Source organism: Cetorhinus maximus, chromosome 32 (assembly GCF_964194155.1).
Source record: "Cetorhinus maximus chromosome 32, sCetMax3.hap1.1, whole genome shotgun sequence".
NCBI classification, from domain to species: Eukaryota; Metazoa; Chordata; class Chondrichthyes; order Lamniformes; family Cetorhinidae; genus Cetorhinus; species Cetorhinus maximus.
In genome coordinates this window covers 6,292,572-6,318,278 of record NC_135910.1, presented here as the reverse complement: position 1 = coordinate 6,318,278, position 25,707 = coordinate 6,292,572, and the positions used below count along the sequence as shown (strand labels likewise).

General features: G+C 44.5%; 1 protein-coding gene across 1 annotated transcript in view; it reads left to right on the top strand.

The window, feature by feature from the left end:
* LOC144671280 (ryanodine receptor 1-like) overlaps positions 1-25,707 on the top strand; it is a 473,493-nt gene that overhangs the window by 313,099 nt on the left and 134,687 nt on the right. The window contains exons 64-69 of the mRNA XM_078533089.1: positions 535-616; positions 6,263-6,393; positions 9,199-9,519; positions 13,805-14,045; positions 15,475-15,562; positions 17,305-17,397. Of these exons, the coding sequence (XP_078389215.1) occupies positions 535-616; positions 6,263-6,393; positions 9,199-9,519; positions 13,805-14,045; positions 15,475-15,562; positions 17,305-17,397 (956 nt within the window). The remainder of the gene's footprint in view (positions 1-534; positions 617-6,262; positions 6,394-9,198; positions 9,520-13,804; positions 14,046-15,474; positions 15,563-17,304; positions 17,398-25,707) is intronic.

Here is a 25,707-nt window from a genome sequence, read left to right as displayed (position 1 = left end):
AGGATGGATTGGGCAGGAGAGGGGAAATGTGTTTGTGAGGGACAGTGGGAGGCAAAAGTTACTGGAGCATGGTTTATTCACAGCACTTTCCATGTATTCCCATCTCAAACTTTGCTGATATATAATGTTTATCCAGCAGTGATAGTACTAAAATGAAATGTAATAGCTGGCACAGAAGGGGTTTGGGGGTAGATTTACAACTTCATTGTAGGTGTGATAATCTAGGAAAGCAGATTGCCTATCCTTTATTTAACCTGCCGATTACTTATTCTATTGAATTCAATGAATGAATTCATTCCACTCCACTAATCTACCATCTAGATGGTGAAGACAAAAATCTATTCCTCGTTACTTTGCTTAGGCTGACAAACAGCTACAAACAGCCACCTCCGAAATACAGTATCAGTATCTCACTGGTGTGTTTTAAAGAAATAAGTGAACTGAATATTTGGATATATCTGAGCTATTTATATTTTATATATGTACCCCTATAAAAGTCATGTGCTAAGATTGTTAATTTTTCTTATTTTTCAGTGGACGACGTTCAAGTCTCTTGCTATCGAATCTTGTCCAGTATTTATTCTCTTGGAACCACAAAGAACACATATGTGGAAAGGTATTCAAACTGATATATCAAGTCTGACTCCCAGTTTATGGGAAAGGAACGGGGAAAAAAGCAGTTAGGCCCAGTCACGCTGTCCATTTTTAATTAATCAACTGTGCTTAGTTACCATCTTACTATAATTTCGCAATCCTTTCTGCCTCCAGCCATGCCCCAGAATTTATGTAAGATGTCTACTTCAGTGATCTCCTTTAGATGCATTTTCTGCAAGTTTATTATCCTGTGGATGAAAATTTTACTTGATTACACCATCTTATTTCTAGCTTCCAAATTTTTAAATTTACACCATTAAGAACTTTAACTATTTTCCCTAGGGAGTAATTTGCCCTGGTCAATTTTATCAGTTTCCTTAGCAACCAAATTTTCAATGTTGCTCCGAAAGTCATCTTTCACAAAGGGAACAAGCCTGACTCGCTTAATCGCTTCTCACAACTTAGATTCCAGATACACACTGGCCAATTTTACCATGCATGCGTCTTGTGAAAGCCTTATCTATTGGCTGCATATAGCAGGAAATCGCAGCTGCACTACCCACAGTTACCTCCTATGCACTGCTGCAGGTGAAGCTCCCTGTAGATAGAGCAGTTTTCTGAATTTGGTCCTCTGCGGTCATCTCCAGAGTTGGAGTCGCTTAGCTCTCCTTTCTCAAGCTATGGATTTCAGACATATGGGGCTGAATTTTCCGTTCGTCGGGCGGGCGGGCCTGACCCAATCGCAGGCGGGTGCAGAGCCAATCGCCGCCAGCAATCAGGGCCATGCCGCCATTTTACGTGGGCAGGCCAATTAAGGCCCGCCCAGTGTGACGTCCACCGGGAAGCGCAATACGCTCCCTGTGCGGGTGGGGGGAATTCCCTAAAATCGAAAGTGCACTCTTTCGTGCACGCGCACGAAAGAGCGCACTCATCTTCCTGAGGCTAAGTGCAGCCTCAGGGAGATCGCCTCGACTTTTAAAAATATTAAAAATAGAGAAAAGAAAAATCCCTTGCATGTTCCCTCATGTGACAATGTCACATAAGTTGGGACACGTTCATAATTTCCATAACAACTTTATTACAATTTTTAAAACCCTACATGAAACCTCATCCTGCCGCTGGATGAGGTTTCGTGTTTTTTCTAGTTGCCACCGGGGCTCCTGGCTTAAGGTTGGACGGGCAGGTCCTTTAATTGCTTAATTGATCCTGTCAATGGCCTCAAGTGGCCATTGACAGGTCAGCGGGCCCGCAGCTGATTTTTCTGCACCCCCGCCTTCCTGAAAATTTAAATGGGGCGCAGTGACATCGGGGGTTCCGCCTGACTTCATCCCGCGTCATTTTACGTGTCGGCGAGTGGGCCCCGCCCCCTGCTCACCGATGGTAAAATCCTGCCCATGGTGTGATTAGCTTGATCACAGGTCGAAGAAGTTATGATTTTGGATTTATTAGTCATTGCCAATTCCTCAAGGATGATGATGCATAGCTATCTCCTTGCCTACAATACTGTATGCCATATAGAATTTTCTATTGGTGAAATAAAATCATTTTCATTGCACAACATGAGATACCTGTTAGTATGTTGGATGACAGAGTGAGCTCATGAATAAATAATCTGCATTAATACCAGCAGAAAGGATACTTATCTGACAAGTATGTTTTCTTGATGATCGGTCTCAATTATGATGGTTTGTAATTATCAAAAGATATGGGGAGTAATAGGTGCTACAGTTATCATCGGCAGAATATTACCCTTGGCGTGCAGGCACGTGCCAACACGCCCATGCCTGAAATAAAGCGCGTTAACATCGGAAGAGTATCCTGAGTCAACGCGCACTCTTGTGATATTTTGCTACCCGGCGCATGATGAAGATGGAGGCGCGCCCGCCATGAATTAAGTGGCTAGTTAAGGCCCTTGAGAGACCAATTGACTCTGTGTTTACATAGCCCATGCGATTTTCAGGCCGTGGCATGGGCAAAATGGGCAGGCCACAATTTGCAAAACCTCATCCACGGACAGGATAAGAGGGGTCAGTGGGCTTCACAAAGCGAATAATGAGTAGTTTTGGATATCACCTGCTGCTACTTGCTTCTGTGAACAGGAGAGCTTCATTTCGCTTCAATGCTGCATTCAGAGCATTTAGAGGCATCAGTTCAGGACTCAGTGTTGTCTTCCAGGCTCCCAGAGGATTCACACTGCCTGGGGCCTTCCAGGTGTCAGACAGCCTTCCCTTACCCTGGTAATGGGGATTGTGGTCTCCACTGGAGGCTCCTCCTATGTGGAGGAAGAGAGGGCCAGAAGGGTGAGGAGGCCAGGTGTCCCTATTCAGCTTTCAGAGGAGCGTCCTGTGGGGGGAGAGGCGCAGTGCCAACAGGAAGGCCAAGGTGGAAGGGGCTGCAGAAGACGCCACTATTCTGCTGCCAGGGTTTACTAGCGGTCATGCAGCTACCTCAATATGTCTGAGCTGCAATGCTGAAGGAGGCTCTGTCTCTCAAGGGAGACAGTGGCCTCCATCTGTCAGAAGATTGGCCCTGAGATCAGCCCCAAACTGTGTGGGTGGACATCCCATGCCAGTGGCTCTGATGGTCACGGTGGCCCTAAACCCCTATGTCTCCGGCTCTTTCCAGGGCTCAGCGGGGCATCCGTTTGGAGTCTCCCAATCAGCTGTCCAGAGTTGCGTCAAATTGGTGACTGAAGCTCTGTTCAGGCATGTATTGACTTTCATTCATTACCGTATGGACAAGGTCTGCCAGGCAGAGCGAGCGATTTCTGGGTTCCCCCATATCCAGGGTGCCATCGACTGCGCACATGTGGCCATCAAGGCGCCAGTGGGTGAATCGAGAGCCTTCGTCAACAGGAAGGGATTCCACTCCATGAACGTGCAGATACTGTGTGATCACAAGATGCAAATTCTGCAAGTGTGTGCAAGGTACCCTGGCAGCTCCCATGACGCCTACATCCTGAGACACTCCCAGGTGCCGAGGCTCTTAGTGCCCCAGCCCGACTGGATGGATGGCTGCTGGGTAACAAGGGCTGTCCACTCAAAAGGTGGTTCATGATGCCTCTCCGCTACCCAAGAACAGAGGCCGAGCAGCGGTACAACAGGAGCCACGCCTCCACAAAGGCAGTGGTAGAGAGAACCATCGGTCTTCTCAAGATGCGCTTCCGATTCCTGGACGGTTCAGGGGGAGCACTGCAATACCCCCCAGATCATGTGTCAGTGATAGTGGTTGCATGCTGTGCTCTACACAATCTGGCACTGGAAAGGGGGCATGCAGCGGAGGAAGAAGATCTTGACGCAGCTCCACAGGTCACAGATGATGAATCCAGTAGTGAGTCCGAGGACGAGCATGCTCAGAACGCTGAGGGCATAGATGCTGACCTGGGTAACCTCCAGGGAGGCAGGGTCACCTGGGATGCTTTGATCCAACGCTCCTTCAGCTAGCCTACCAAACAAAAACCATCACCACATGCCAGGGCTGCAGGCTCCATATTCAATCCCTGACAGGACCAGTTCCTTGGTCAATAACATACACTATGTGCCAGTGCAATGAAGTGTAAGGAGTCACGTGCCCATCATAACATCATGGCTTACCCCACACCTACAGAGTAAATGAGCATCCAGAGGCCAGTTGCAAAAAATCATCTCATTTACTTCTGAGTGGCAAACAAAGCAAAAATTAACATTCACCGGTGTTTTACATCACACCATTAAAAAAAAACCAGTAAAATGGGGGAAACAAATAACACCCGTTATCAAGCCATGTTGCGCTTAAGGTGCTTTAAGTTTTCGCTTACGAGTGCTCCCCCCTTGCTAGCACCGGCATTGGAGACAGCCTGCTCACTGCTCATCTCCAGGAACCCCTGATTGAGTCCCTGGAGGAGCCTCTCCATGAGAGTCGCCACTCTCTCCATGGATGAGGCATTGCACTCGGCCATGAGGGTCAACGCATTGCTTATGCTCTGCATGGACTCCTCCACAATGGACGCCATGGCACGCAGATCCTCACGTATCTCCACCAGATCCTCCCGCAGACCCTGCTGGACATCCAGCATCTGCTGCCTCAGGGACAACTCCAGAGGCCCATCATCAGCCATCGACTGAGCATTGTCCTGTTTCCCAGCAGTCCTCCGACTGTCGGCGCCCTGGGCACACTCTGCCTCCACCTGTGCGTCAAGCGAATGTGAAGTCCCCTCACCAATGTGCACCGACATACTAGACACCAATCTTATGCCCACCGCTGGTGCCTGCTTGACAGAGAGGGTGTGATGCAGGTGCGTGCTCAGCATGTTGGTCCTCAGGGATTGGGATGGGCCTTCAGGCTCCCCAAAACGAGGGCTGCTGGTGAGCCTGAAAGGGAGAAGAAGGACATGTCATTAGTTTAAGCCATTAGACTGTCAGTGTGCATGCCTGGCATCCTGATGAGACACAGATCTGCATCATGGTGCCCTTGTCTTTCCATTATCAATGGTCATTGCAGGTTCGAGGTTCACATCAATATACAGACTACACAGCAATGGTTACAAAAAGCCACATCCTCACCTCAGTGCGCTGCACTCTTACCTCCCTCTGGTACCCCAACCTCACCGAGGCTACTTGACCGAGGTGCATGGTGCCTCTCCAGCTCCAGGCCTCCTGCTCATATCTACTGAGGATGAGGAGGTGTGGGGGTTCCCTGCTAGCCTGTGACCTCTCTGCATTGTTATGGGATGTTTTCTCCTGGAAGGATAAGGGAGCATCGATTAGTGTACCCTTTACCTGCAGCGCCATTGCAGCCTGGCCAATCCCACCTGAGGAACACCTCGAAGGGCTCAGCACATTTGTGCAAAGCACTCAGTCCAAGCAGCCAGGGCTCACCCCCTTGGGCAGCTCCTGCCTCATTGACATTTGCCACTCACACTGTAACACTTCTGAGACGCACGGGGGAATAGGCAGCTCTTACCTGTTCTGCAAAGTGACCTATGCCAACACGGTACTCACCCTTCTCGAGCGCAGAAGATCGTTACAGTGCTTCCGGCATTGGAACCATGTGCGCCTCACCACATCATGGCTGCTGACCCTGGATGCCACCTCCTTCCAGGTCTTTTTGGTGAGGTGTGGTGGGGGGCCTCCTCCTCCCATCCCTGGGGACAAGTGTTTCTCTCCTCGCTGCCACCTCCTCCAGGAGGGCATCGAGGCACTCGTCCGAAAAACGCAGGGCCAACTGCCCCGCTGACCTGCCCTCCCGCCTGCCATGTCCACCCGCTGCGGCATCAATGCCGTGCCCGCCAGCTGCGGCATCCATGCAAGCGACTTCCGCGTCCTTCAGCGGCAGCCTTCCAGGACCTGCTGAGGCCGCATTTGAATTGACCGCTGGTTTGCCGTTGGACCTGGTGGACATTAAACCCCCACCTGTGTAAAATTGCAGTGTGCTGCCGATAGCGGGCAGCGGTCGGCTTCCCGATCGCCACTACCGAGCCCGCACGCTAAGGCTAAAATTCTGCCCCATATATCTTTGCATATCCAGAGGCATTGGTACTCACACTATCATCACAGCTTTATTATTTAACAATCTGATCTTCACTCCCATTTTTAATGTGGCTGTAGTATAGAGACATCATTTAGAATTGCTATGTTCTGTAGTAAATATTTTCAGAATTTTTTTTTTAAATTCTGGTCTTTCTCCACAGGCAGCGTCCCTCTCTGGGTGAATGTCTTGCCCGACTTGCAGCTGCTATGCCAGTGGCCTTCCTTGAGCATCATCTAAATGAACATAATATATGCTCAGTTTACAACACTAAAACACCACGGGAGAGAGCTAGTAAGTACAAGAAGAACTAAAAGGTGTTGCATTTACCAAATATTATAGTTCATTGTATTTTGTGGATTTGGTTGATGGGAAGAATTAATGAAAGACTAAATATAGGAATAAATATGTCTGGGATCTTGTTTCAAGCTTAGCTTGAACTGATGGATAAAAAGTCTCTATATCTTTGCCTCAAAGAGTTTCACATGAAATGAACTTGGGCAGTCTCAGCAGTGTTCGAAATGGACAAGGACCCACAGCACAAAGCTGATTGCTAATCAGCAATCTTACTCTGTTTTATTTTGCATTTAACCATGCTGTGGCTGATGCCACGGTGCTTGATATTGCCACCGTGTGCCCGATTTGGGGAGAAGTGTTCATTTTTCCAACTACATCTGTAAGTGCACAAAAATGATGTAGAGCATTTCTTTCACCTGAACCTCAAACGTACAAAATCATTCACTTAGCAGATTCGCCAAGTGTTCATAAAAACTGGTGCATGCAGAAATGCTAAAGGCAAAGAAAAAAGTGATTGTTTGCAGCTATCAGATTGCTTTAAAGTGAAAATTGATGTAGTTACTTTTCAATGTTGGGAGTGATATAGATCGTGTGCTGTTATTTCATATCCTGTCTTATGAAATCTCAGAAAATTCAATGTAATATTTTTGTTATTGCGTTCAAATAGAACCAAAACATCAGAGGAGGGAATTTTTCTGTTTTTCTTCTCGACATTGCTATAAATTTGTAGTGACGATTACAATCCATAATGTAATAATATCATTGTAACCTTTCATTGCATTTTACATCAGCTATATAGTTGAATAGAGAAAAAAAGAACAATTTAATTTTTTACACCAAAGCAAACTTGTTCTCAGTATCAAGTAATCTCTCCTTCTTCTGAACAGTTTTAAATTGCCCTCAATTTCAGAATCTTGTCTCTTAAGTATAATTGCAGTCCCTACCAGTAATTATAGCTGCAAACTTTTGTATTTATAAATGAGCAATTTGGACTTGGGAAGTTCAATTTCAAAATTTGCAGATGACACCAAATTGGGTGTCATAACTATTCCAGGGTTAGAAGGCAACAGAGTAAAAGATGATGTTAAACTCACAGAATAGGCAAGTAAATGGAAAAAGCAATACAGATCTGTGTGAGTTGTGATGCATTTTGGTAGGAGAAACAAAGAGGCCACATAGTCATTGGAAAATAGGAGTCGAAATGGGCTAGTGATCTAGGCGAAGTGATCCAGGGATTCTGATTCACAAATTAAAAGTAGCAACACAGGTTAACAAAACCATAAAAATTGCAAACAAAACATAGGTTTCTTTCTAGAAAGGGAATTGTAAAGTTGAGAAGTTATGTTAAACTTGTATAAGACTTTTGTTAGACCACATTTAGAAGGCTGTGCCCATTTTTGGTCTCCATATTACAAAAAAGATAGGGAGATACTGGAAAAGGTGCAAAATACATATACAAGAATGATACCAGAACTGAGAGGGTATGACTATCAGAAAAGACTGAACAGGCTGAGCCTGTTTCTCCATGGAAGGAGAAGATTGCAGGCTGACCTAATAGAGGTCTTTAAAACTATGAAGGTGTTTGTTAAGGTAGACGTAGAGAAGACGTTTCCACTTGTCAGGGGGTACAAAATTAGGCATCATAAATATAAGATAATCACTAATAAATCCAGTAAGGAGTTCAAGAGAAATTACTTTATGAAGAGAGTGATTGGAATGTAGAACTTGCTTACACAAGGAATAGTTGAGGTGACCAGCATAGATGCATTTAAGGGGAAGCTAGATAGTACATGAGAGAGAAATGAATAGAAGGATATGATAATAGGGTTTGATGAAGTAAGGCGACACAGATCAATTGAGCTCAATGGACTATTTCTGTGCTATAGATATTATGTAATTGCTAAAATGGTTAGATAGAAAGATCCAAAGAGACCTCAGAACGACTTGTAGATTGGCTTCTTATTGCCCATATCATTATTCCAAGATGCTACACACAGCAAAAACTCCCAGCCACTCCCCAGTGTATGGTGTGGCCCCGTCCGTGCCCCCTCCTCCCCCCCCACCCTCCTCCCACCACCCCCCAAGCTACCGATCTTATGCAACCCGGGGTAAGACTACCTCCACTGAATGTATCAGGTAACACATAATGCAATCTGTACTGTCAATCAAGAAAGCATGCAAGTTTTCCAGAACTCATTAAAAAAAATTAGTTTAAATAATTGATTAGTTAAAGCATCACTTTCCTACAGAGTAAATACCAGATCTTTACTGTGACACACTTTCTTTTCCCTCACTAGTTTCCTCCATTAATTTTCCTCTCCTTTCCTTTTCTGACTGCTTACTGTGACAGGTCCATAGATGACCATGGATACCTCGCCCAAGTGGATATTATCCATATGTGACAGGAAATGTCGGCAGATAATTGACTTCAGGGGGCATTAAAGCCAAGTTCAGTTCTCAATTCACTTGGTATCCACATATTGCACCTTTAACAGGCATCACTGGATAGCAACCAGCAGTGCAAACCTTGATGGATTTTTCCCTTACCTTAACTTAGGATGTGCTAATTCTAGCACCCCCAGCATCACCTACTGAGATCAGTTAACTCAGCACAGATGAATCTGGGCCCTTCAAATGGCTTAGCCACCCCCGGAATACTCTGAATTATTGAAGGAGTGATAATATATCTCTTAATGTGGCACAGTTGTTGTATTTAAACACTGTAAAAGAACAAGTATGTGCTGGTAATGTTCAGAAAACTGATCAGATGTAATTTAATTTGAATTTCTTTTCTTGCAACAGTTTTGGGTTTGCCGAGCAGTGTTCAGGAGATGTGTTCAGAGATTCCTGATTTGGACCATCTCATGAAGGAAATTAATGATCTCGCAGAGTCTGGTGCCCGTTACACTGAGATGCCTCATGTTATTGAAATTACGCTTCCTATGTTGTGTAACTACCTGCCACGATGGTGGGAACGTGGATATGAGATTATTGCTGACGAAGACATGCCATGCTGCACTAATGTCACTTCTGAACATCTTAATGCCCTGCTGGGAAACATTTTGAAAATCATAGTTAACAACTTGGGTATTGATGAGGCATCCTGGATGAAAAGACTTGCAGGTACATGTCAATCATGATAAATGGGAAAGCATTAGAAAGAATCATTTATTCAACCTGCTACGTTTTGCTGAGTAAAGAGATAGGCTCGTCGATCTTTTCGTCTCGCAAAAGATTACCAAACTGTAACGGGGGAACAACAATTTATACTGCATGAGAAGAGAGTGCTGATTAGTTGGAAAGTGGGCTCTGATTGGTGGATGGGTTGCCATGGAGAATACAGCCTGGAGCAGTTAGCTGCCCAGCTTTGTTCAAATTCAAAACAGGCAGGTCAGCTCTGGTCAAGGCAATCAGAGTCCACTTGCCAACCTATCAGCACTCTCTTCTCATTCAGTATAAATTGTTGTTTCTCCCATTACAGTTGGTAGTTGCTTGCGAGCTATCCTGTGCAAGACGAAAAGCTTAGATATCATGTCTCTTTGTTCAGCAATGCTCAAGTTCTGTACTACTACTCCGAATGACTGGTTGCCATGTTTTGTAGAAATGTGCTTATTATTCAGTTAAGTGCTAATCTTTCTCCATAAATTGAGTCATATCAAAAACCTGCTATTTGTTTTTAGTTACATTTATCTCATCCTACCCCCTTCTCATTTAGGTGGACAAGTAGACAAGGGCCAGGGTTTTACGACCCCATTGTGGCATATTTCCATTCAGTTCAGCAGGACTGTAACATCCCACCAGGCGGGAGGGGCCGTTAAATCCTGGCCAAGGGATTAATGGACCTTGAGTTTCCTGTGTTAATATTGAAGCTTAGTTAGTTAAATATGCAACAGTTACAGGATGGGATGTCTTTTATTTTCCTGCAATAGATGCTACACTCTATAAAGCATCTCGGTCAACAGTTGTGACTTGCGTATTCTGGTGACACACAATCCAGACATATTAATTATCAATCATAGGATTGCAATTGAGGAGTTGAAATTCCTCCTGTTAATTTTTTGTCTTGCAATGAACTCATAAAAGTTGCTTCCTGGCCAACTCTGCATAAAGAACATAAAGAGACCTTCATCTGCCCTCCAAACACAGCACTACACCTGAAAAGCGACAGTATTTTCCAAAATCATCTTGTTTTACATACATTTTCTTGCATTCTTGGTTATCATCCATGGTTATCACTCATTAAGTAATAGTGACATGAATGGTACAAGAAGCAGGATCCATGAGGTCCTGTGAGCCATAGCGGCAACAGATTGTATTCAATCACGACCTATAATCTCATGGCCCAGTATATCCATCACTCTACTATTATCATCAAGCCAGGGAATCAACCCTGGTTCAATGAGGAGTGCAGGAGAGCATGCCAGGGGCAGCACTGGGCATACCTAAAATTAAGGTGTCAACCTGGTGAAGCTACAACACAGGACTACGTGCATGTCAGGCAGTGGAAGCAGGATGTGATAGACAGAGCTAAGCGATTCCACAACCAACATATCAGATCAAAGATCTGCAGTCCTGCCACATCAATTGTGAATGGTGATGGACAATTAAACAAATAACTGGAGGAGGAGGCTGCAGAAATATCCCCGTCCTCAATAATGGGGGAGCCCTATACATCAGTACGAAAGACGTGGCTGAAACATTTGCAACCATCTTCAGCAAGTGCCGAGTGGCTGATCCATCTCTGCCTCCTCCTGAGGTCTCCAGTATTACAGATACCAGTCTTCAGCCAATTCAATTCACTCCACATGATATCAAGAAATTGCTGAAGGCATTGGAAACAGCAAAGGCTATGGCCCGACAACGTTCCAGCAGTAGTACTGAAGACTTGTGCTCCAGAACTAGCCGCACCCCTTGTCAAGCTGTTTAATCCAGCCAATTACCACCCCATCAATTCTCAATCATCAGAAAAGTGATGGATGATGTCAACAGTGCTATCAAGTAGCACTTGTATAGTAATATCCTGCTCACCGATGCTCAGTTTGGACTCCACCAGGGCCACTTGGCTCCTGATCTCAATACAGCCTTGGTCCAAACATGGACAAAAGAGCTGAACTCAAGAGGTGAGGTGAGAGTGAGTGCCCTTGACATCAAGGCAGCATTTGACCAAGTGTGACATCAAGGAGCCCTAGCAAAACTGGGGTCACCGGAAATCGGGGAAAATTCTCCACTGATTGGACTCATACCTAGTACAAAGGAAGATGGTTGTGGTTGTTAGAGGCCAATCATTTCAGTTCCCGGCACGTTCCTCAGGGTAGTGTCCTAGGCCCATCCATCTTCAGTTGCTTCATCATGACCTCCTGCCCATCATAAGGTCAGAAGTAAAGATGTTCTCTGCACACTGTTCAGTATCATTCGCAACTCCTCAGAAACTGATGCAGTCTGTGTCCATATGCAGCAAGGCCTGGGCAACATTCAGGCTTGAATAAATGCCAAGCAACATTGTTGCCACACAAGTACCAGACAATAGCCGTCTCCAACAAGAGATAATCTAATCATCTCCTCTTGACATTCAATGGCATTACCATCACTGCCCCACCGTCAACATCTTGGGTATTAGTATAAGTATTGGCTATAATTTGCTAGTGAGGATGGTTGTTTTCATTGAGTCCGAAAATAGCTAATGAGGCCAATTTGGGATCTGCAAACTTTGTGGCACATAGGGCATTTGTTGTCATGTGGATTATCTGGTTATGTTTAATTAGGTCAGGTCAGGGCGTGTTATTTTTGTGGCATTCGCTTTCCTCAATTACCATTGACCAGAAACTTAACTGGGCCAGCCATATAAATATTGTGGCTGCAAGAGCAGGTCAGAGGCTGGGGATTCTGTGTGATTAACTTACCTCCTGACTTTCCAAAGCCTGCCACCATCTACAAGGCACAAGTGAGAGGTGTGATGGAATACTCTCCACTTGCTTGGATGAGTGCAGCTCCAACAACACTCAAAAAGCTCAACACCATCCAGGACAAGGCAGCCTGCTTGATTTCCACTCCATCCACCACCTTAAACATTCACTCCACCCACCACCAACGTACAATGACTGCAACGTATACCATATGCAAGATGCACTGCTGCAACTCCCCAAGCCTCCTTCAACAGCACCTTCCAAACTCGTGACCTGTACCACCTAGGACAGAAACAGCAGACGAATGGGAACACCACCATCTGCAAGCTCCCTTCCTAGTCACACACCATCCTAACACTGTTCCTTCACTGTCACTGGATCAAAATCCTAGAATTGTCAGTACAGCGGGTGTAACTAGCCAGATGGACAGCAACAGCTCCTAAAGGTGGCTCACCACCAACTTCTCAAGGGCAATTAGCGATGGGCAACAAATGCAGGCCTTGCCATCAAAGTTCACATTCCATGAAAAATAAATAAATAAATCTGGCCTCTCCATGCCGTGAAACAAGTAGGTAACTATGCATGTATGTTTTTCTTCCCTAATAATTTTGCCTCCCTCTTTTTTGCACCATTATTAATGTTTTCAAAAGCCACAGTGTCAATACCTCAAGAAAGCCTGAAATTGTTTTCATGTAGATTTTTCCTGCATCTTGACCTGAAACGTATATATACATTAAATCGGTAGTTCCCAAACTTTTTTCTTTGGTGTGACCCCATTTTAATGCCTCAGACTTTGGATGACCCCAGAGTGTAAACTGGACAAGGGGAAGGGTTGTTGAGCAGGCTGGAGTAATGGGTGGTTGGGTGGGGAATGGGCTATAAAGTTGGGGATTAAACCTGCTGGATTTGCCCTGAAAAGGGTGAAAATCAACTTCTTACAGTCTTTTTTTAATTAGTTCATGGGATGTGGGCGTCGCTGGCAGGCCAGCATTTATTACCCATCCCTAGTTCAGAGGGCATTTAAGAGTCAACCATTGCTGTGGGTCTGGAGTCACACGTAGGCCAGACCAGGTAAGGACAGCAGATTTCCTTCCCTAAAGGACATTAGTGAACCAGATGATTTTTTACAACAATCAGCAATGGTTTCATGGTCGTCATCAGACTCTGTGGTGGTAGCAGTAATCTGCCCTCAGAGAGCAAACAATTCAGCCGCGCCCACCAGCAGAAACAAAGCAAACATTTAAAGCGGCCTCGCAGATATCAAAACTCAGTCCAAGTTCCATGGCTGCCAGTGCTGTCTCTGAGCTCGTGACCTCAAAATCTCATCCCGCAACCCCACTGGGGGGCACGACCCACTGTTTGGGAATCCCTGCATTAAATGGGATAAATCAATTCTGTTCTATGCAAAAAGGTACAATACCAAAGCAAATGACTTGAACATGTTTACATTTTTATCATATACAACAATTGATCTCTCAGCACTTGTTTTGTTTTACTCCATCCAGTTTTTGCACAACCAATTATCAGCAAGGCCAAACCTGAGCTGTTGAAATCCCATTTCATCCCTACTATGGAGAAGTTAAAGAAGAGGTCAGGAAAGGTGGTGGCCGAAGAGGATCAACTGCGCATGGAGGGCAAGGGTGACTCCGTGGAGAGTGAATTACTAATTCGAGATGAATTTTCTGTCCTCTGTCGCGATTTATATGCATTGTATCCACTGCTGATTCGCTATGTGGACAATAATAGGTAAGTATGCTGCTGTTTAATATCAAACATTTTGAGCTAATTTAACCCCAGAGAAAGGGTGGGAAGGGGTAAAATTTCAAACCTGCCTCCAGTGCACCCACTTCCAGTTTTAACAGACTAACTTGCTTTCCTGAGGCAAATCCGACAGTAAAATATTTTAATGTACCTGTTTACCTTAAATTTTACTTTGGGTTTTAATGTCTGCAGGCTGGATTTCCTGGGCCTTGAAAAACCCAGCAACTGTATGGAAGCCATTCTGATCCATCAGGGAAATGACTTTACAATACCGCTTGTGACTCAGGAGGAGCACAAGTGCTCCCCACTAGCCCATCAAACTTACCTGCTTCCCTCCCTGCAATCGGGCACCACCCACAGTATCCATGATTCCTTCCCAAGAATGTCTTATCCTCCTCCCTTTTACCCAATGTCTTCTCCAGCTTACTCTCCCCCCTCGCTGATGTAATCATAGTTATCCCATGTCATTTATCATCCCATTCCCCCACCATCCCCCACACATTTTCTCAGCAACCCATCCACCAATATCTTCCCGGGGGCCCCCCCACAATGTGTTCACTCCCAGTCCACCCTCTCCATCCTTTCTGGTCTTCAGTTGCAGTCTAATGCAGCAAGCCTTCATGCCTGGTAGTCAGCCTCTCAATCCGGCTGGCTGTCAGCTGGGAAACATTGTCAGAACACTTAAAAGATACCCTGCCTTTGAATTCAAGAGGACCTCTGGGACTCCCGTTCTTCATACAGCATACAGAAATGATGGACAGTAAAAGACCAACTCCTCCACCAACCCTGCCCCAAAAACATGATGGCTGAAGAGCATGACCACTATCACCTCCCCCATAATTGCCTTATAAGACTGTGCTAAGCACACAGCAATGCATCCATTTGGACCGTCACTTATGTATTAGGAAAGACTTTGAATTCTGCTTTCTACCGTGACTCGACCAAGAGCAGCAATATTATTGTACAAAAAGGAACCAAATTTTATTGAGCACAGCACATTTTGGAACTTTATTGAGCAAATTTAGATTCACTCAATGTCAGTGTAGTCTGAATTAAAGCTGTAGCAACAAATTATTTCTGTAATGAAAAATGCTGCAAATAATTTTCATCGGCATCAAATGTAAAACAATTAATCCACATTTATCAAGTAATAATTTGCAGTTGGTTACCAGGAAATAAGTCAGTTAATTTTACAGGTTATTGCCTAATTGATAGCATTTTTGTAGATTAGTATTGAAGCAGTACAGTGATTTTATTTAATACTGCTTTCCAACTCATTTTGAACAGAAGTTTTCCTCACACCTTGTTTAACTGCCATTGTCTGGTAGTACATTTTAAAGAGTACATTTTTCCTTTCCAGAAAAACATCGCCATCTCTCTGCATTGTTATTTTTGGTTTTATTTGTATTCACAGGGCCAAGTGGTTAACAGAACCAAACCCTGATGCTGAAGAACTCTTCAGAATGGTGGGAGACATCTTCATATTGTGGTCAAAGTCACATGTAGGTTATACAATCTTCATCATACTGAATCAAGATTGAGGCTCTATCCAGTGCTAGATTTCTTTGTTGGCAATTATCTCTCTCTCCTATTTTTCACATTAATTATGGTATCTGAGTAGTATCTAGTGTACATATTTTCCAGTGAAGAAAAAATCATACAAGATTGAGAAAGTAGGTTTAATAACTTACTCTAAAGATTTAGTAAAAAGCACTTAAAGCCCACTTTCATACTCTTTTTGTAATCTTCAGCATCTTTTCTTCAAACTGATATTTCACACACACTACAAATTTGATGATATATAAACATTTCGGAACATAATTTTCCCAAGTGTTTGCTTGAGGCATTAAATAATGTTGAATGAGTCCCTACTGTCAGCTCTATTTAAATGAACAGCATCTGGTATTACAGAAACATAGAAACTCGGAGCAAGAGTAGGCCATTTAGCCCTTCAAGCCTGCTCCGCCATTCAGTATGATCATGGCTGATCCTCTATTTCAACGCCATATTCCCTCTTTCTCTCCATACTCCTTGATGCCCCTAATATCCAAACAATTATCAATTTCGTTCTTGAATATACTCACTGACCTGGCCTCCTTTTATGGCAGAGAATTCCACAGGTTGACCAACCTCAGTGAAGAAATTTTTCCTCACCTCAGTCCTAAATGGCCTGCCCCGTATCCTGAGACTGTGGCCCCTGGTTCTAGACACCCCAGCCAGGGGCAACATCCTCCCTGCATCCAGTCTGTCTAACCCTGTTAGAATTTTATACGTTTCAATCAGATCCCCTCTCATTCTTCTAAACTCTAGTGAATACAGGCCCAGTCGAACCAATCTCTCCTCATACGAGAGTCCTGCCATCCCTAGTATCAGCCTAGTGAACCTTCACTGCACTCCCTCTATTTCAAGGGTATCCTTTCTTAGGTAGGGAGACCAAAACTGCACACAATACTCCAGGCATGGTCTCAACCAAGGCTCTGTATAACTGCAGTAAGACATCCCTACTTCAGAACTCAAATCCTCTTGCAATGAAGGCCAACGTACCATTTGCCTTCCTAATTGCTTGCTGCACCTGCCTGTTTACTTTCATGTTTTCCCATGTCAAAGTTTCTGGGTTATAATTCACCTGTCCTTAGAATTTTTTTTAGAACAACAGTTTTACTAATGTCAAAGACCTGAAGCTCACATGATTTGTGTTTAATGTTGGTATATGGTTAGTTCCAACACCTCCAACAAAAAGTAAATTAGTATGTTTCTGTCTTCTGTTCATCCTCAACTCCATAAGGATTCTTTTTGGTTTTCCTACACAGACACAATAGTTGACTGTACTTCATAGCCAAGTGAAGTACTGAGTCTATCCCCTTGAACCTTGCACCTAATTGACTTATTGGTTGAAGAATAATGGACTGATGATTATAATTAGAGAGTGCAGTCACAACACAGATTTCTTTGAGTATGTTGAGTACAGCTTTTAGACTGAAGCCATCGCAGTGTGCTGGTAACACAGAAACACCTAATTAGGTAGGATTTGGTGTAGGTTTATCAGCCAAATAGAAGTGCAGTTTAATAGCTGTACACTTCAGTTTTCTTACAAGTTAGTATTTGGGCATACTGTGATCGCAGAAATCTTGTATGATGCCTCCATAAATTAAATGAGCATGGACAGCTAAAACTGGTCCCTAGACAATGTGAGTCTACAGCATAAGTTGCCTCTGTTCCTCAACAGTTTATTTTTCTCTCTCAGAATTTCAAACGTGAAGAGCAGAACTTTGTGGTGCAAAATGAAATCAACAACATGTCATTTCTCACTGCAGATAGCAAAAGCAAGATGTCCAAGGTAAGGCATCAACCTTAACCTGTAAGACCTTTGCTTCCACAATGGACACACCATTTTGTAGATACTCTTTGAGAATGCAGTTTTATGCAATGTTATATTTATCCATAATGTTGAAGTGCAATGCAGAGAATGAATTTTTTTAATTCATTACGGGACGTGGGCTTCGCTGGCTAAGCCAGCATTTATTGCCCATCCCTAATTGCCCTCGAGAAGATGGTGGTAAGCTGCCTTCTTGCACCACTGCAGTCCATGTGGTGTAGGTACACCCACAGTGCTGTTAGGAAGGGAGTTCCAGGATTTTGACTCAGCGATGGTGAAGGAAGGCCATATAGTTCCAAGTCAGGATGGTGTGCAGCTTGGAGGGGAACTTGCAGGTGGTGGCGTTCCCGTGCATTTGCTGCCCTTGTCCTTCGAGGTGATGGGTTTGGAAGGTGCTGTCGAAGGAGCCTCGGTGAGTTGCTGAAGTGTATAATCTAGTTAGTACACACTGCTGCCACTGTGCATCAGTGGTGGAGGGAGTAAATGTTTAAGGTAGTGGAGGGGCTGCCAGCCAAGCGGGCTGCCATGTCCTGTGTCAAGTTTCTTGAATGTTGTTGGAACTGCACTCAGCCAGGCAAGTGGAGCGTATCCCATCACACACCTGACTTGTTCCTTGTAGATGGTGAAAAGGCTTTGGGGAATCAGGTGGTGAGTTACTTAATGCAGAATTCCTAGCCTCTGAACTGCTCTTGTAGTAGTCCAGTTCAGCTTCTGGTGAATGGTAACCTCCAGAATGTTGATGGAGGGGGTATTCAACGATGGTAATGCCATTGAATGTCAAAGGGAGAAGTTTAGATTCTCTCTTATTGGAGGTGGTCATTGCCTGACATTTGTGTGGCACAAATGTTACTTACCACTTATCAGCCTAAGCCTGAACATTGCCCAGGTCTTGCTGCATATGGACACGAAGTGCTTCAGTATCTGAGGAATCGTGAATGATGCTGAACATTGTGCAATCATCAGCGAACATCCCCACTTCTGACCTTATGATGTAGGGAAGGTCACTGATGAAGCAGCCTAGGACACTACCATGAGGAACTCCTACAGCGATATCCTGGGGCTGAGATGATTGGCCTCCAACAGCCACAACCATCTTCCTTTGTGCTAGGTTTGACTCCAGCCAGTGGAAAGTTTTCTCCCTGATTCCCATTGACTCCAGCTTTGCTAGAGCTCCATGATGCCACACTCTGTCAAATGCTGTCTTGCTGTCAAGGACAGTCTCTCTCTCAGTTCATTTGTCTATGTTTGAACCAAAGCTGTAATGAGGTTAGGAGGTGAGTGGCCCTGGCAGAACCCAAACTGATCATCAATGAGCAGGTTATTGCTGAGTAGGTGCTGTTTGATAGCACTGTTGATGACCCCTTCCATCACTTTGCTGATGATTGAAAGTAGACTGATGGGGTGGTAATTGGCCGGCTGGAATTGTCCTGATTTTTGTGGACAGGACATACCTGGGCAATTTTCCACATTACCAGGTAGATGCCAGTGTTATAGCTATCCTGAAACATCTTGGTTAGGGCCAGGCTAGGTCTGAAGCATGAGCCTTCAGTACTATTGCTGAAATGTTACCAGGACCCATAGCCCTTGCAATAATGGCCAGCATTACCTCCTTTCAAGAGGTTAGGATGACAGGCATGTTTCTCCCTCTCAGGTTAGCTCCTGCTTCCTCTAGTTTTGCACCATCTCATCCTTCAAGAGAGAGGAAAGTGTGCCAGAAAGTATGGTATGATCTGTTTGACTGATGCAGCTGCCATGATTGACTAGCTGTATTGTGTGTAACCTGTGAAATATGAGTCTGAGACTTGTAACAGCAAATTGTAAGAGGATGAGTTAAAGCATATGAATGTTAGGTATAAGGTCAATTGGTCATAGAATCATAGAATGGTTGCAACACAATAGGAGGCCATTCAGCCCTTCATGTCATGTCCATGCCAGTTTTCTGCAGCAACAACTCAGCTAGTTCCACTCCCGCATCCTTTTCCTGTAGCCCTACAAATATTTTCTCTTCCAATAATTATCCAATTCTCTTTTGAAAGCTGTGATTGAATCTGCCTCCATCACACACTCAGGCAGTGTATTCCTAATAAAGTGACTCTAGTCACTTAATCCATCGAAAAATATTTCCTCATGGTTCTTTTGCCATTCACCTTAAATCAGTGTCCTCGAGTTCTTAACCTTTCTGCAAATGGCAAGTTTTTCTTTATCTACCCTGTCTAGACCCCTCATGATTTTGAATGCCCCTACCAAGTCTCCTCTCAACTTTCTCTTCTCTAATGAGAACAAGTCCAGCTTCTCTAATCTATCCATGTAACTGAAGTCCTTCATCCCTGGAACCAATGTCATAAATATTTCCTGCACCCTCACCAATGTCTTCACGTCCCTTTTTAATGTGTGGTGACCAGAACCGGATACAATACTCCAGTTGTGACCTAACCAGAGTTTTATAAAGGTTCAACATAACTTCCCTGCTTTGTACTCAATACCTCTATTTATAAAGCCCAAGATGCTAATGACTCTCTCAACATGTCTTGCCACCTTCAAATATGCAGGAGAACTCCCAGGTCCCTCTGTCCCAGCACACTCTTTAGAACTATACCATTAAGTCTATATTGCTTTTTCCTGTCCCTTCTGTTGAAATGCATCACCTCACACTTCTCTGTATTGAATTCAGTCAGCCACTTGTCTGCCATTCTGCTAGCATATTTACGTTCTGTTGTAGTTCATTGGTATCATTCTCATTGCCACACCTCCAAGTTTGGAATCATGAGGAAATTTTGAAATTTTACTCTGTATTCCAAAATCCAAGTCATTTAAACATATATCAAAAAAGTAGTGTCCCTGGCACTGACCCTTAGAGAACACCACTACCATTTTCCAGTCTGAAAAACATTTCCCAAGACTCATTGTTTTCTGTCTGTAAACCAGTTTTTAAATCCAAGCTGACACTGACCTTTCTATTACATGAGCCTCAATTTTGTTAGTCAGCCTTTAATGTGGCATTTTGTCAAACACTTCAAATCCATATAGACACCATCCATTAGCTTTCCTTCATTAACCTTCTCTGTGATTTCATCAAAAAATTCAATTAGATTATCAAACACGGTCTGCGTTTTACAAATACGTGCTGGCTCTCTTTAATTAACTCAAACCTCTCCAAGTGCCTGTGGATTTTTTTTTCCACTGATTATTGTTTCTAAATCATTTTATTATTCATTCAAGGGATTTGAGCTTCACTGGCTAGGCCAATATTTATTGCCCATCCCTAGTTGCCCTTGAGAAGGTGGTGGCGAGCTGCCTTCTTGAGCCGCTGCAGTCCATGTGCTGTAGGTACACCCACAGTGCTGTTAGGGAGGGAGTTCCAGGATTTTGAACCAGGGACAGTGAAGGAACGGCATTATATTTCCAAGTCAGGATGGTGAGTGTCTTGGAGGGGAACTTCCAGGTGGTGCTGTCCCCATGTATCTGCCAAGCCCTCACCCTCCTACATGGTAGTGGTCATAGGTTTGGAAGGTGCTGTCTAAGTAGCCTTGGTAAGTTTCTGCAGTGCATCTTGTAGATGGTGCAAACTGCTGCCACTATGCGTCAGTGGTGGAGGGAGTGAATGTTTGTGGATGGGGTACAAATCAAGTGGGTTGCTTTGTCCTGGTTGGTGTCAAGCTTCTTGAGTGTTGTTGGAGCTGCACTCATCCAGGCAAAGGGAGAGTATTCCATCACACTCCTGACCTGTGCCTCATAGATTGTTGGCAGGCTTTGAGAAATCAGGAGATAAGTTACTCACCACATGATTCCTAGCCTTACCCACCACTGATGTTAAACTGACTGGTCTGTAGTTACTAGAAATGTAACTTCCCCATATCTAGGGAAGATTAGACTATTAAGCCCTTCCGCTATCTCCGCCCCGACTTTAACAACCTGGGATGCAAGTCATCTAGACCAGGCGACTTATCCACTCTAAGTATAGCTATCCTTTCCAGTACGTCCTTCCATTCAGTTTTCACCCCATCCATAAGTTTTACCATCTCTGCTTCTACTGAGACCAGATGGAGTAAGCAGTAGGTCAAGATCACTGCGAAGCAGACCGGGAGGAGTTTGAAACAGGTCAGGATCACTGAAGTGAGAGAGAGAAAAAAAAATCAAACTGTGACATCACAGGAAGGCTGTGAGTTGATTGGCTGGTGAGAATTGTAACTTTGTTTCACTTTCTCCAAAGTTAGGGAATTAGTCTAAAGCGCTGGAAAATTCAAATTTTCGATTATTTTGATAGTAAAGCATTCAATTAACCTCTTTATATTTAAGTGAAAACAGAAGAGAGGTGATTAGCTGGTGAGTCTTTTTTTAAGTATCAAGTTTTATTATCTAAATAGATGGAGGAATGGCAGGGAAGTCCAACCCCTAGAGTGCATGTCCTGTTCCATGTAGAAACTCCAGGACATTTCCTGTGTCGTGGATAACCATAAGTACAGGAATTGTCATCAACTGCAGCAGCTCAAGCTCCGGGTTTCTGAGCTACGATGCATCTTTGAGATTGAGACTTTGTGGATAGCATATTTATAGATGGGATCACCCAGCAGCTTACGATTATGCAATGAGAGAGGAAATGGGTGACCACGAGGCAGTCAAGAAGAAACAGGCAGGTAGTAGGAGTCTCCTGAGTGCATCTCACTCTCCAACTAGTATTTAGTTCTGAAACTTGATGAGAGTAATGGTTCATCTGGGAAGTGCAGCCTGGCACCACAGCTATTTGAACTGTACAGGGGGGCACAAAAAAGATTGGAAAAACAATAGTGGTAAGAGATTCGATAGCATGGGGAACAGAGAAATGTTTCTGCGGCAGCATCCAGGATGGTATGTTGTCTCCCTGATGCCAGGTCAACTGAACAGCGGCAGAGCACCCTGGGGGAGAAGAATGAACAGCCAGCGGTGGTGGCTCACATCAGTACTAACAACATGCCTAGAAAGAAGAATGGAGCTAGGTAGAAAATTAGCAATCTCCGGATTACTTCCAGTACCAGAGCAGATGAATGTGTGGCTGAAGAGATGATACAGAAGGGAGGGCTTTAGACTCCTGGGACATTGGGATCAGTTCTGGGGGAGATGGGATCTCTATAGGCTGGATGGGTTGCACCTAAACATAGATGGGACCAATATCCTTGCGGGACAATTTGCTAATTGTACAGGGTTTAAACTAACTTGGCAGGGATGTGGGAACCAGAAGGCAATACTAGCAAGGAATACCAAGGTGCAAAGAATATTGGGAGACTCAGTTAGTACCAGAGTAAGAAATAGGTACCAGGTGGGTTCAGCTTCCTAATTTCCTACCTAGCTCCATTCCTCTTTCTCCGCTTATTGGTACTGATGTGGGCCATGACCACTGGCTGTTTACTCTTCTCCCTCAGGGTGCTCTGCAGATGTTCAGTTGATCCTGGCGCCAGGGGGGCAACATACCATCCTGGATGCAGCCACATAAACATGTGTCTGTTCTCCTAACTATCAAAGATGGAAAGTGATAAAGTCTCAATTTGGGGTACCGTGTATGTGAATGCACAGAGTGTGGTAAATAAGATTGGCGAGTTGCAGGCACAGATAACTACTTGGAAAAATGATGTTGTGGCGATATATGATGTTATGGTGATAACAGAGACTTGGCTCAGAGAAGGGCAAGACTGGGGGCAGGATCTTCAGGTCCCCGCTCGCCGATGGGTAAAATGACACGCAGTGACGTCGGGCGTGCGTCCCAACGTCACCGCGCGTCATTCAGATATTCAGTTCAGTGGGCACGCACCGGAGTCAGCTAAGACCCTGCCGAGCTGTCAAAGGCCTATGAAGGCCATTTAAATTCCAATTGAAATACTTAACTGAGCTGCCCGTCCAACCTTAAGGTTGGCGGACAAGCGAAGAGCCCAGGCGGCCTTCGCATTTATCATGAAACCTCGTCCACAGGCAAGATGAGGTTTCATGATGGTTTTAAAACATTAATAGAAAATTTTAATAAAATTCATAGATATGTCCCCGCTCATGTGATACTGACACATGAGGGGACATGTCTTTAAAATATTTTTTGCCTCTATTAAAATTTTTAAAAATCAAAGTAATCTCCCTGAGGCAGCCTGCAAAGGGAGCGCTCAGCGCTTCCTGGTACGTGTCACGCTGGGCGGGCCTTAATTGGACGGCCATGTAAAATGGCGGTGTGCAGTTGATCGCGGGCAGCGATCGGCTGTGCGCCCATCCGCACCCGCTCCCAACGGGGAGAAAATTCTCCCCTGGGTATTAAATATTCCGAGATACCAGGTGTTCAGGAATGATAGGAAAGGAGGAAAGCTGGCAGTATTGATTGAGAACATTGCAGTGCTGGAGAGAAAGGATGCCCCAGAGGGATCAAGGACAGAATCTATTTGGCTGGGAGGTAAGAAACAAAAAAGGACGCAATTACATTGCTCAGTGTGGTCTTTAGACTACCAACTGGTGGGAAAGATGTACAGGAACAAATTTGTAAGGGAATTAGAGAAGTGCAAGAGTTATAGAGTAGCTATAATGGACTTTTAACTATCCAAATATTGAACGAGATACTATTAGTATAAAGGACAAAGAGGGGCAAGAATTCTGGAGTGTATTCAGGAAAATTTTCTACTGCAGTAAGTTTCCAGTCCAATGAGAAAGGAGGCACTGCTGGATCTGGTTCTTTGGAAGGAGATGGACTGGTGGATCATATGTCAGTAGGGGAACACTTAGGGGAGAGTGATCGTTGTATTGTATGGATTAGGTTGGCTCTGGAAAAGGACAAGGAACAATCCAGAATAAGAATAATTAACTGGGGGAGAGACAACTTCAATGGGGTAAGAATGGATCTGGCCGACATGAATTACTTTGCCAAGGAAGATGATGCTGCTCTTGTCAATAATCAGGAAGAGATGTCAGATAGGCTGTCCGTACTTAAAATTGGTAAGGCACCAGGACTGGATGAGATGCACCCAAGGATACTGAAGGAAGTGAGAGTAGAAATTACGGAGGCACTAGCCATTATTTTCCAATCTTCTTTCAACACGGGTGCCTAAGTGGCTTGCAGAACAGCACCTCACCTTTCGGTTAGGCACTTTATGGCCTTCCAGACTCAACACCGAGTTCAACAATTTCAAACCATGAACTCTGGGCAGTTTTTGTTTCTTTTCTTACCCCATCACCATTTCCTTTGGCCCTGTCATTCAATCTCTCCTGTGTTCCACCCTTTTGCAGACCTTCCTTTTATCCTTGTTCCACCCACACCTTGCTCAAATCCTATTACATCTCTAACTTTTCCCTATTCTGATGAAAGGTCTTTGACCTGAAACAACAACTCTGTTTCTCTCTCGACAGATGCAGCTGAGCATTTCCAGTATTTTCTGTTTTTATTTCAGACACCGTATTCTGCTGTATGATGTGGTGTCATGGTCTTGTCTCTGGTAGCACTCACCAGAGGAACTATCACTCTTGCCAGTATTTAGAACTGAATGCCAGTTGGAGAGTGAGATCTTGGGTGGATAATACAATTGAGAACCAGGCTGCCTGGAGCTCCTTGACTGCCTGGCTGTCACTCATTCCATCTCTGCCTGCACTCTCTTAAGTTGCAAGAAATGTGCTATCCACGTAGCTCTTGGCCTCAGATGTACTGCAGTGACTCCAGCCCTGCTGAAGGACCAAAAATCTAGAGCTTCAGCTGATGAAACTTCCTGGACATATGGTTTGGAAAGCATCTTGGAGTTCCCACATGGAACAGGATGTACACTCCATGAGTCTGAGATGCTCTGCCTGCCTCTATCGCTAGAGAATGTTGGTAGGTAAGTCATGGAGGTGTGGTGAGTTGAGCAGCGGCTGAAGCTAATGGTGCAGTTGGTAGGAAATGGCATTCCAAGATGTATTCACTGACCTTGGCCACTCATGTGAGGTCATTGAAATTCTTCAGCACTGTATCGAGGTCATCAGGGCTTGGCTGCTGGCATTGACTTCCCCCCCACCGCCACAACCAGATTCTCCTTTTCAGCCATGACTCTAAGCTCCTGCTCCAGCAACGTTTACGACCTCATCTAAACAGTGCTTGTTAACTTTTAAGTGGTACTACAAAATTGCGATTTTGGGTACCCTACTGATACATCTGGCTCATTGAGTAGATTGGTTAGCACTGGCTGGATGCAGAGTTCATTCAAATGATCCAGTATCACAAAGGTGGTGTGTCATCTACTTTGCAGTCAATGGGTAGGGATTCATTGCAATTGTGAATTAAACACCCATTTTCAGGGC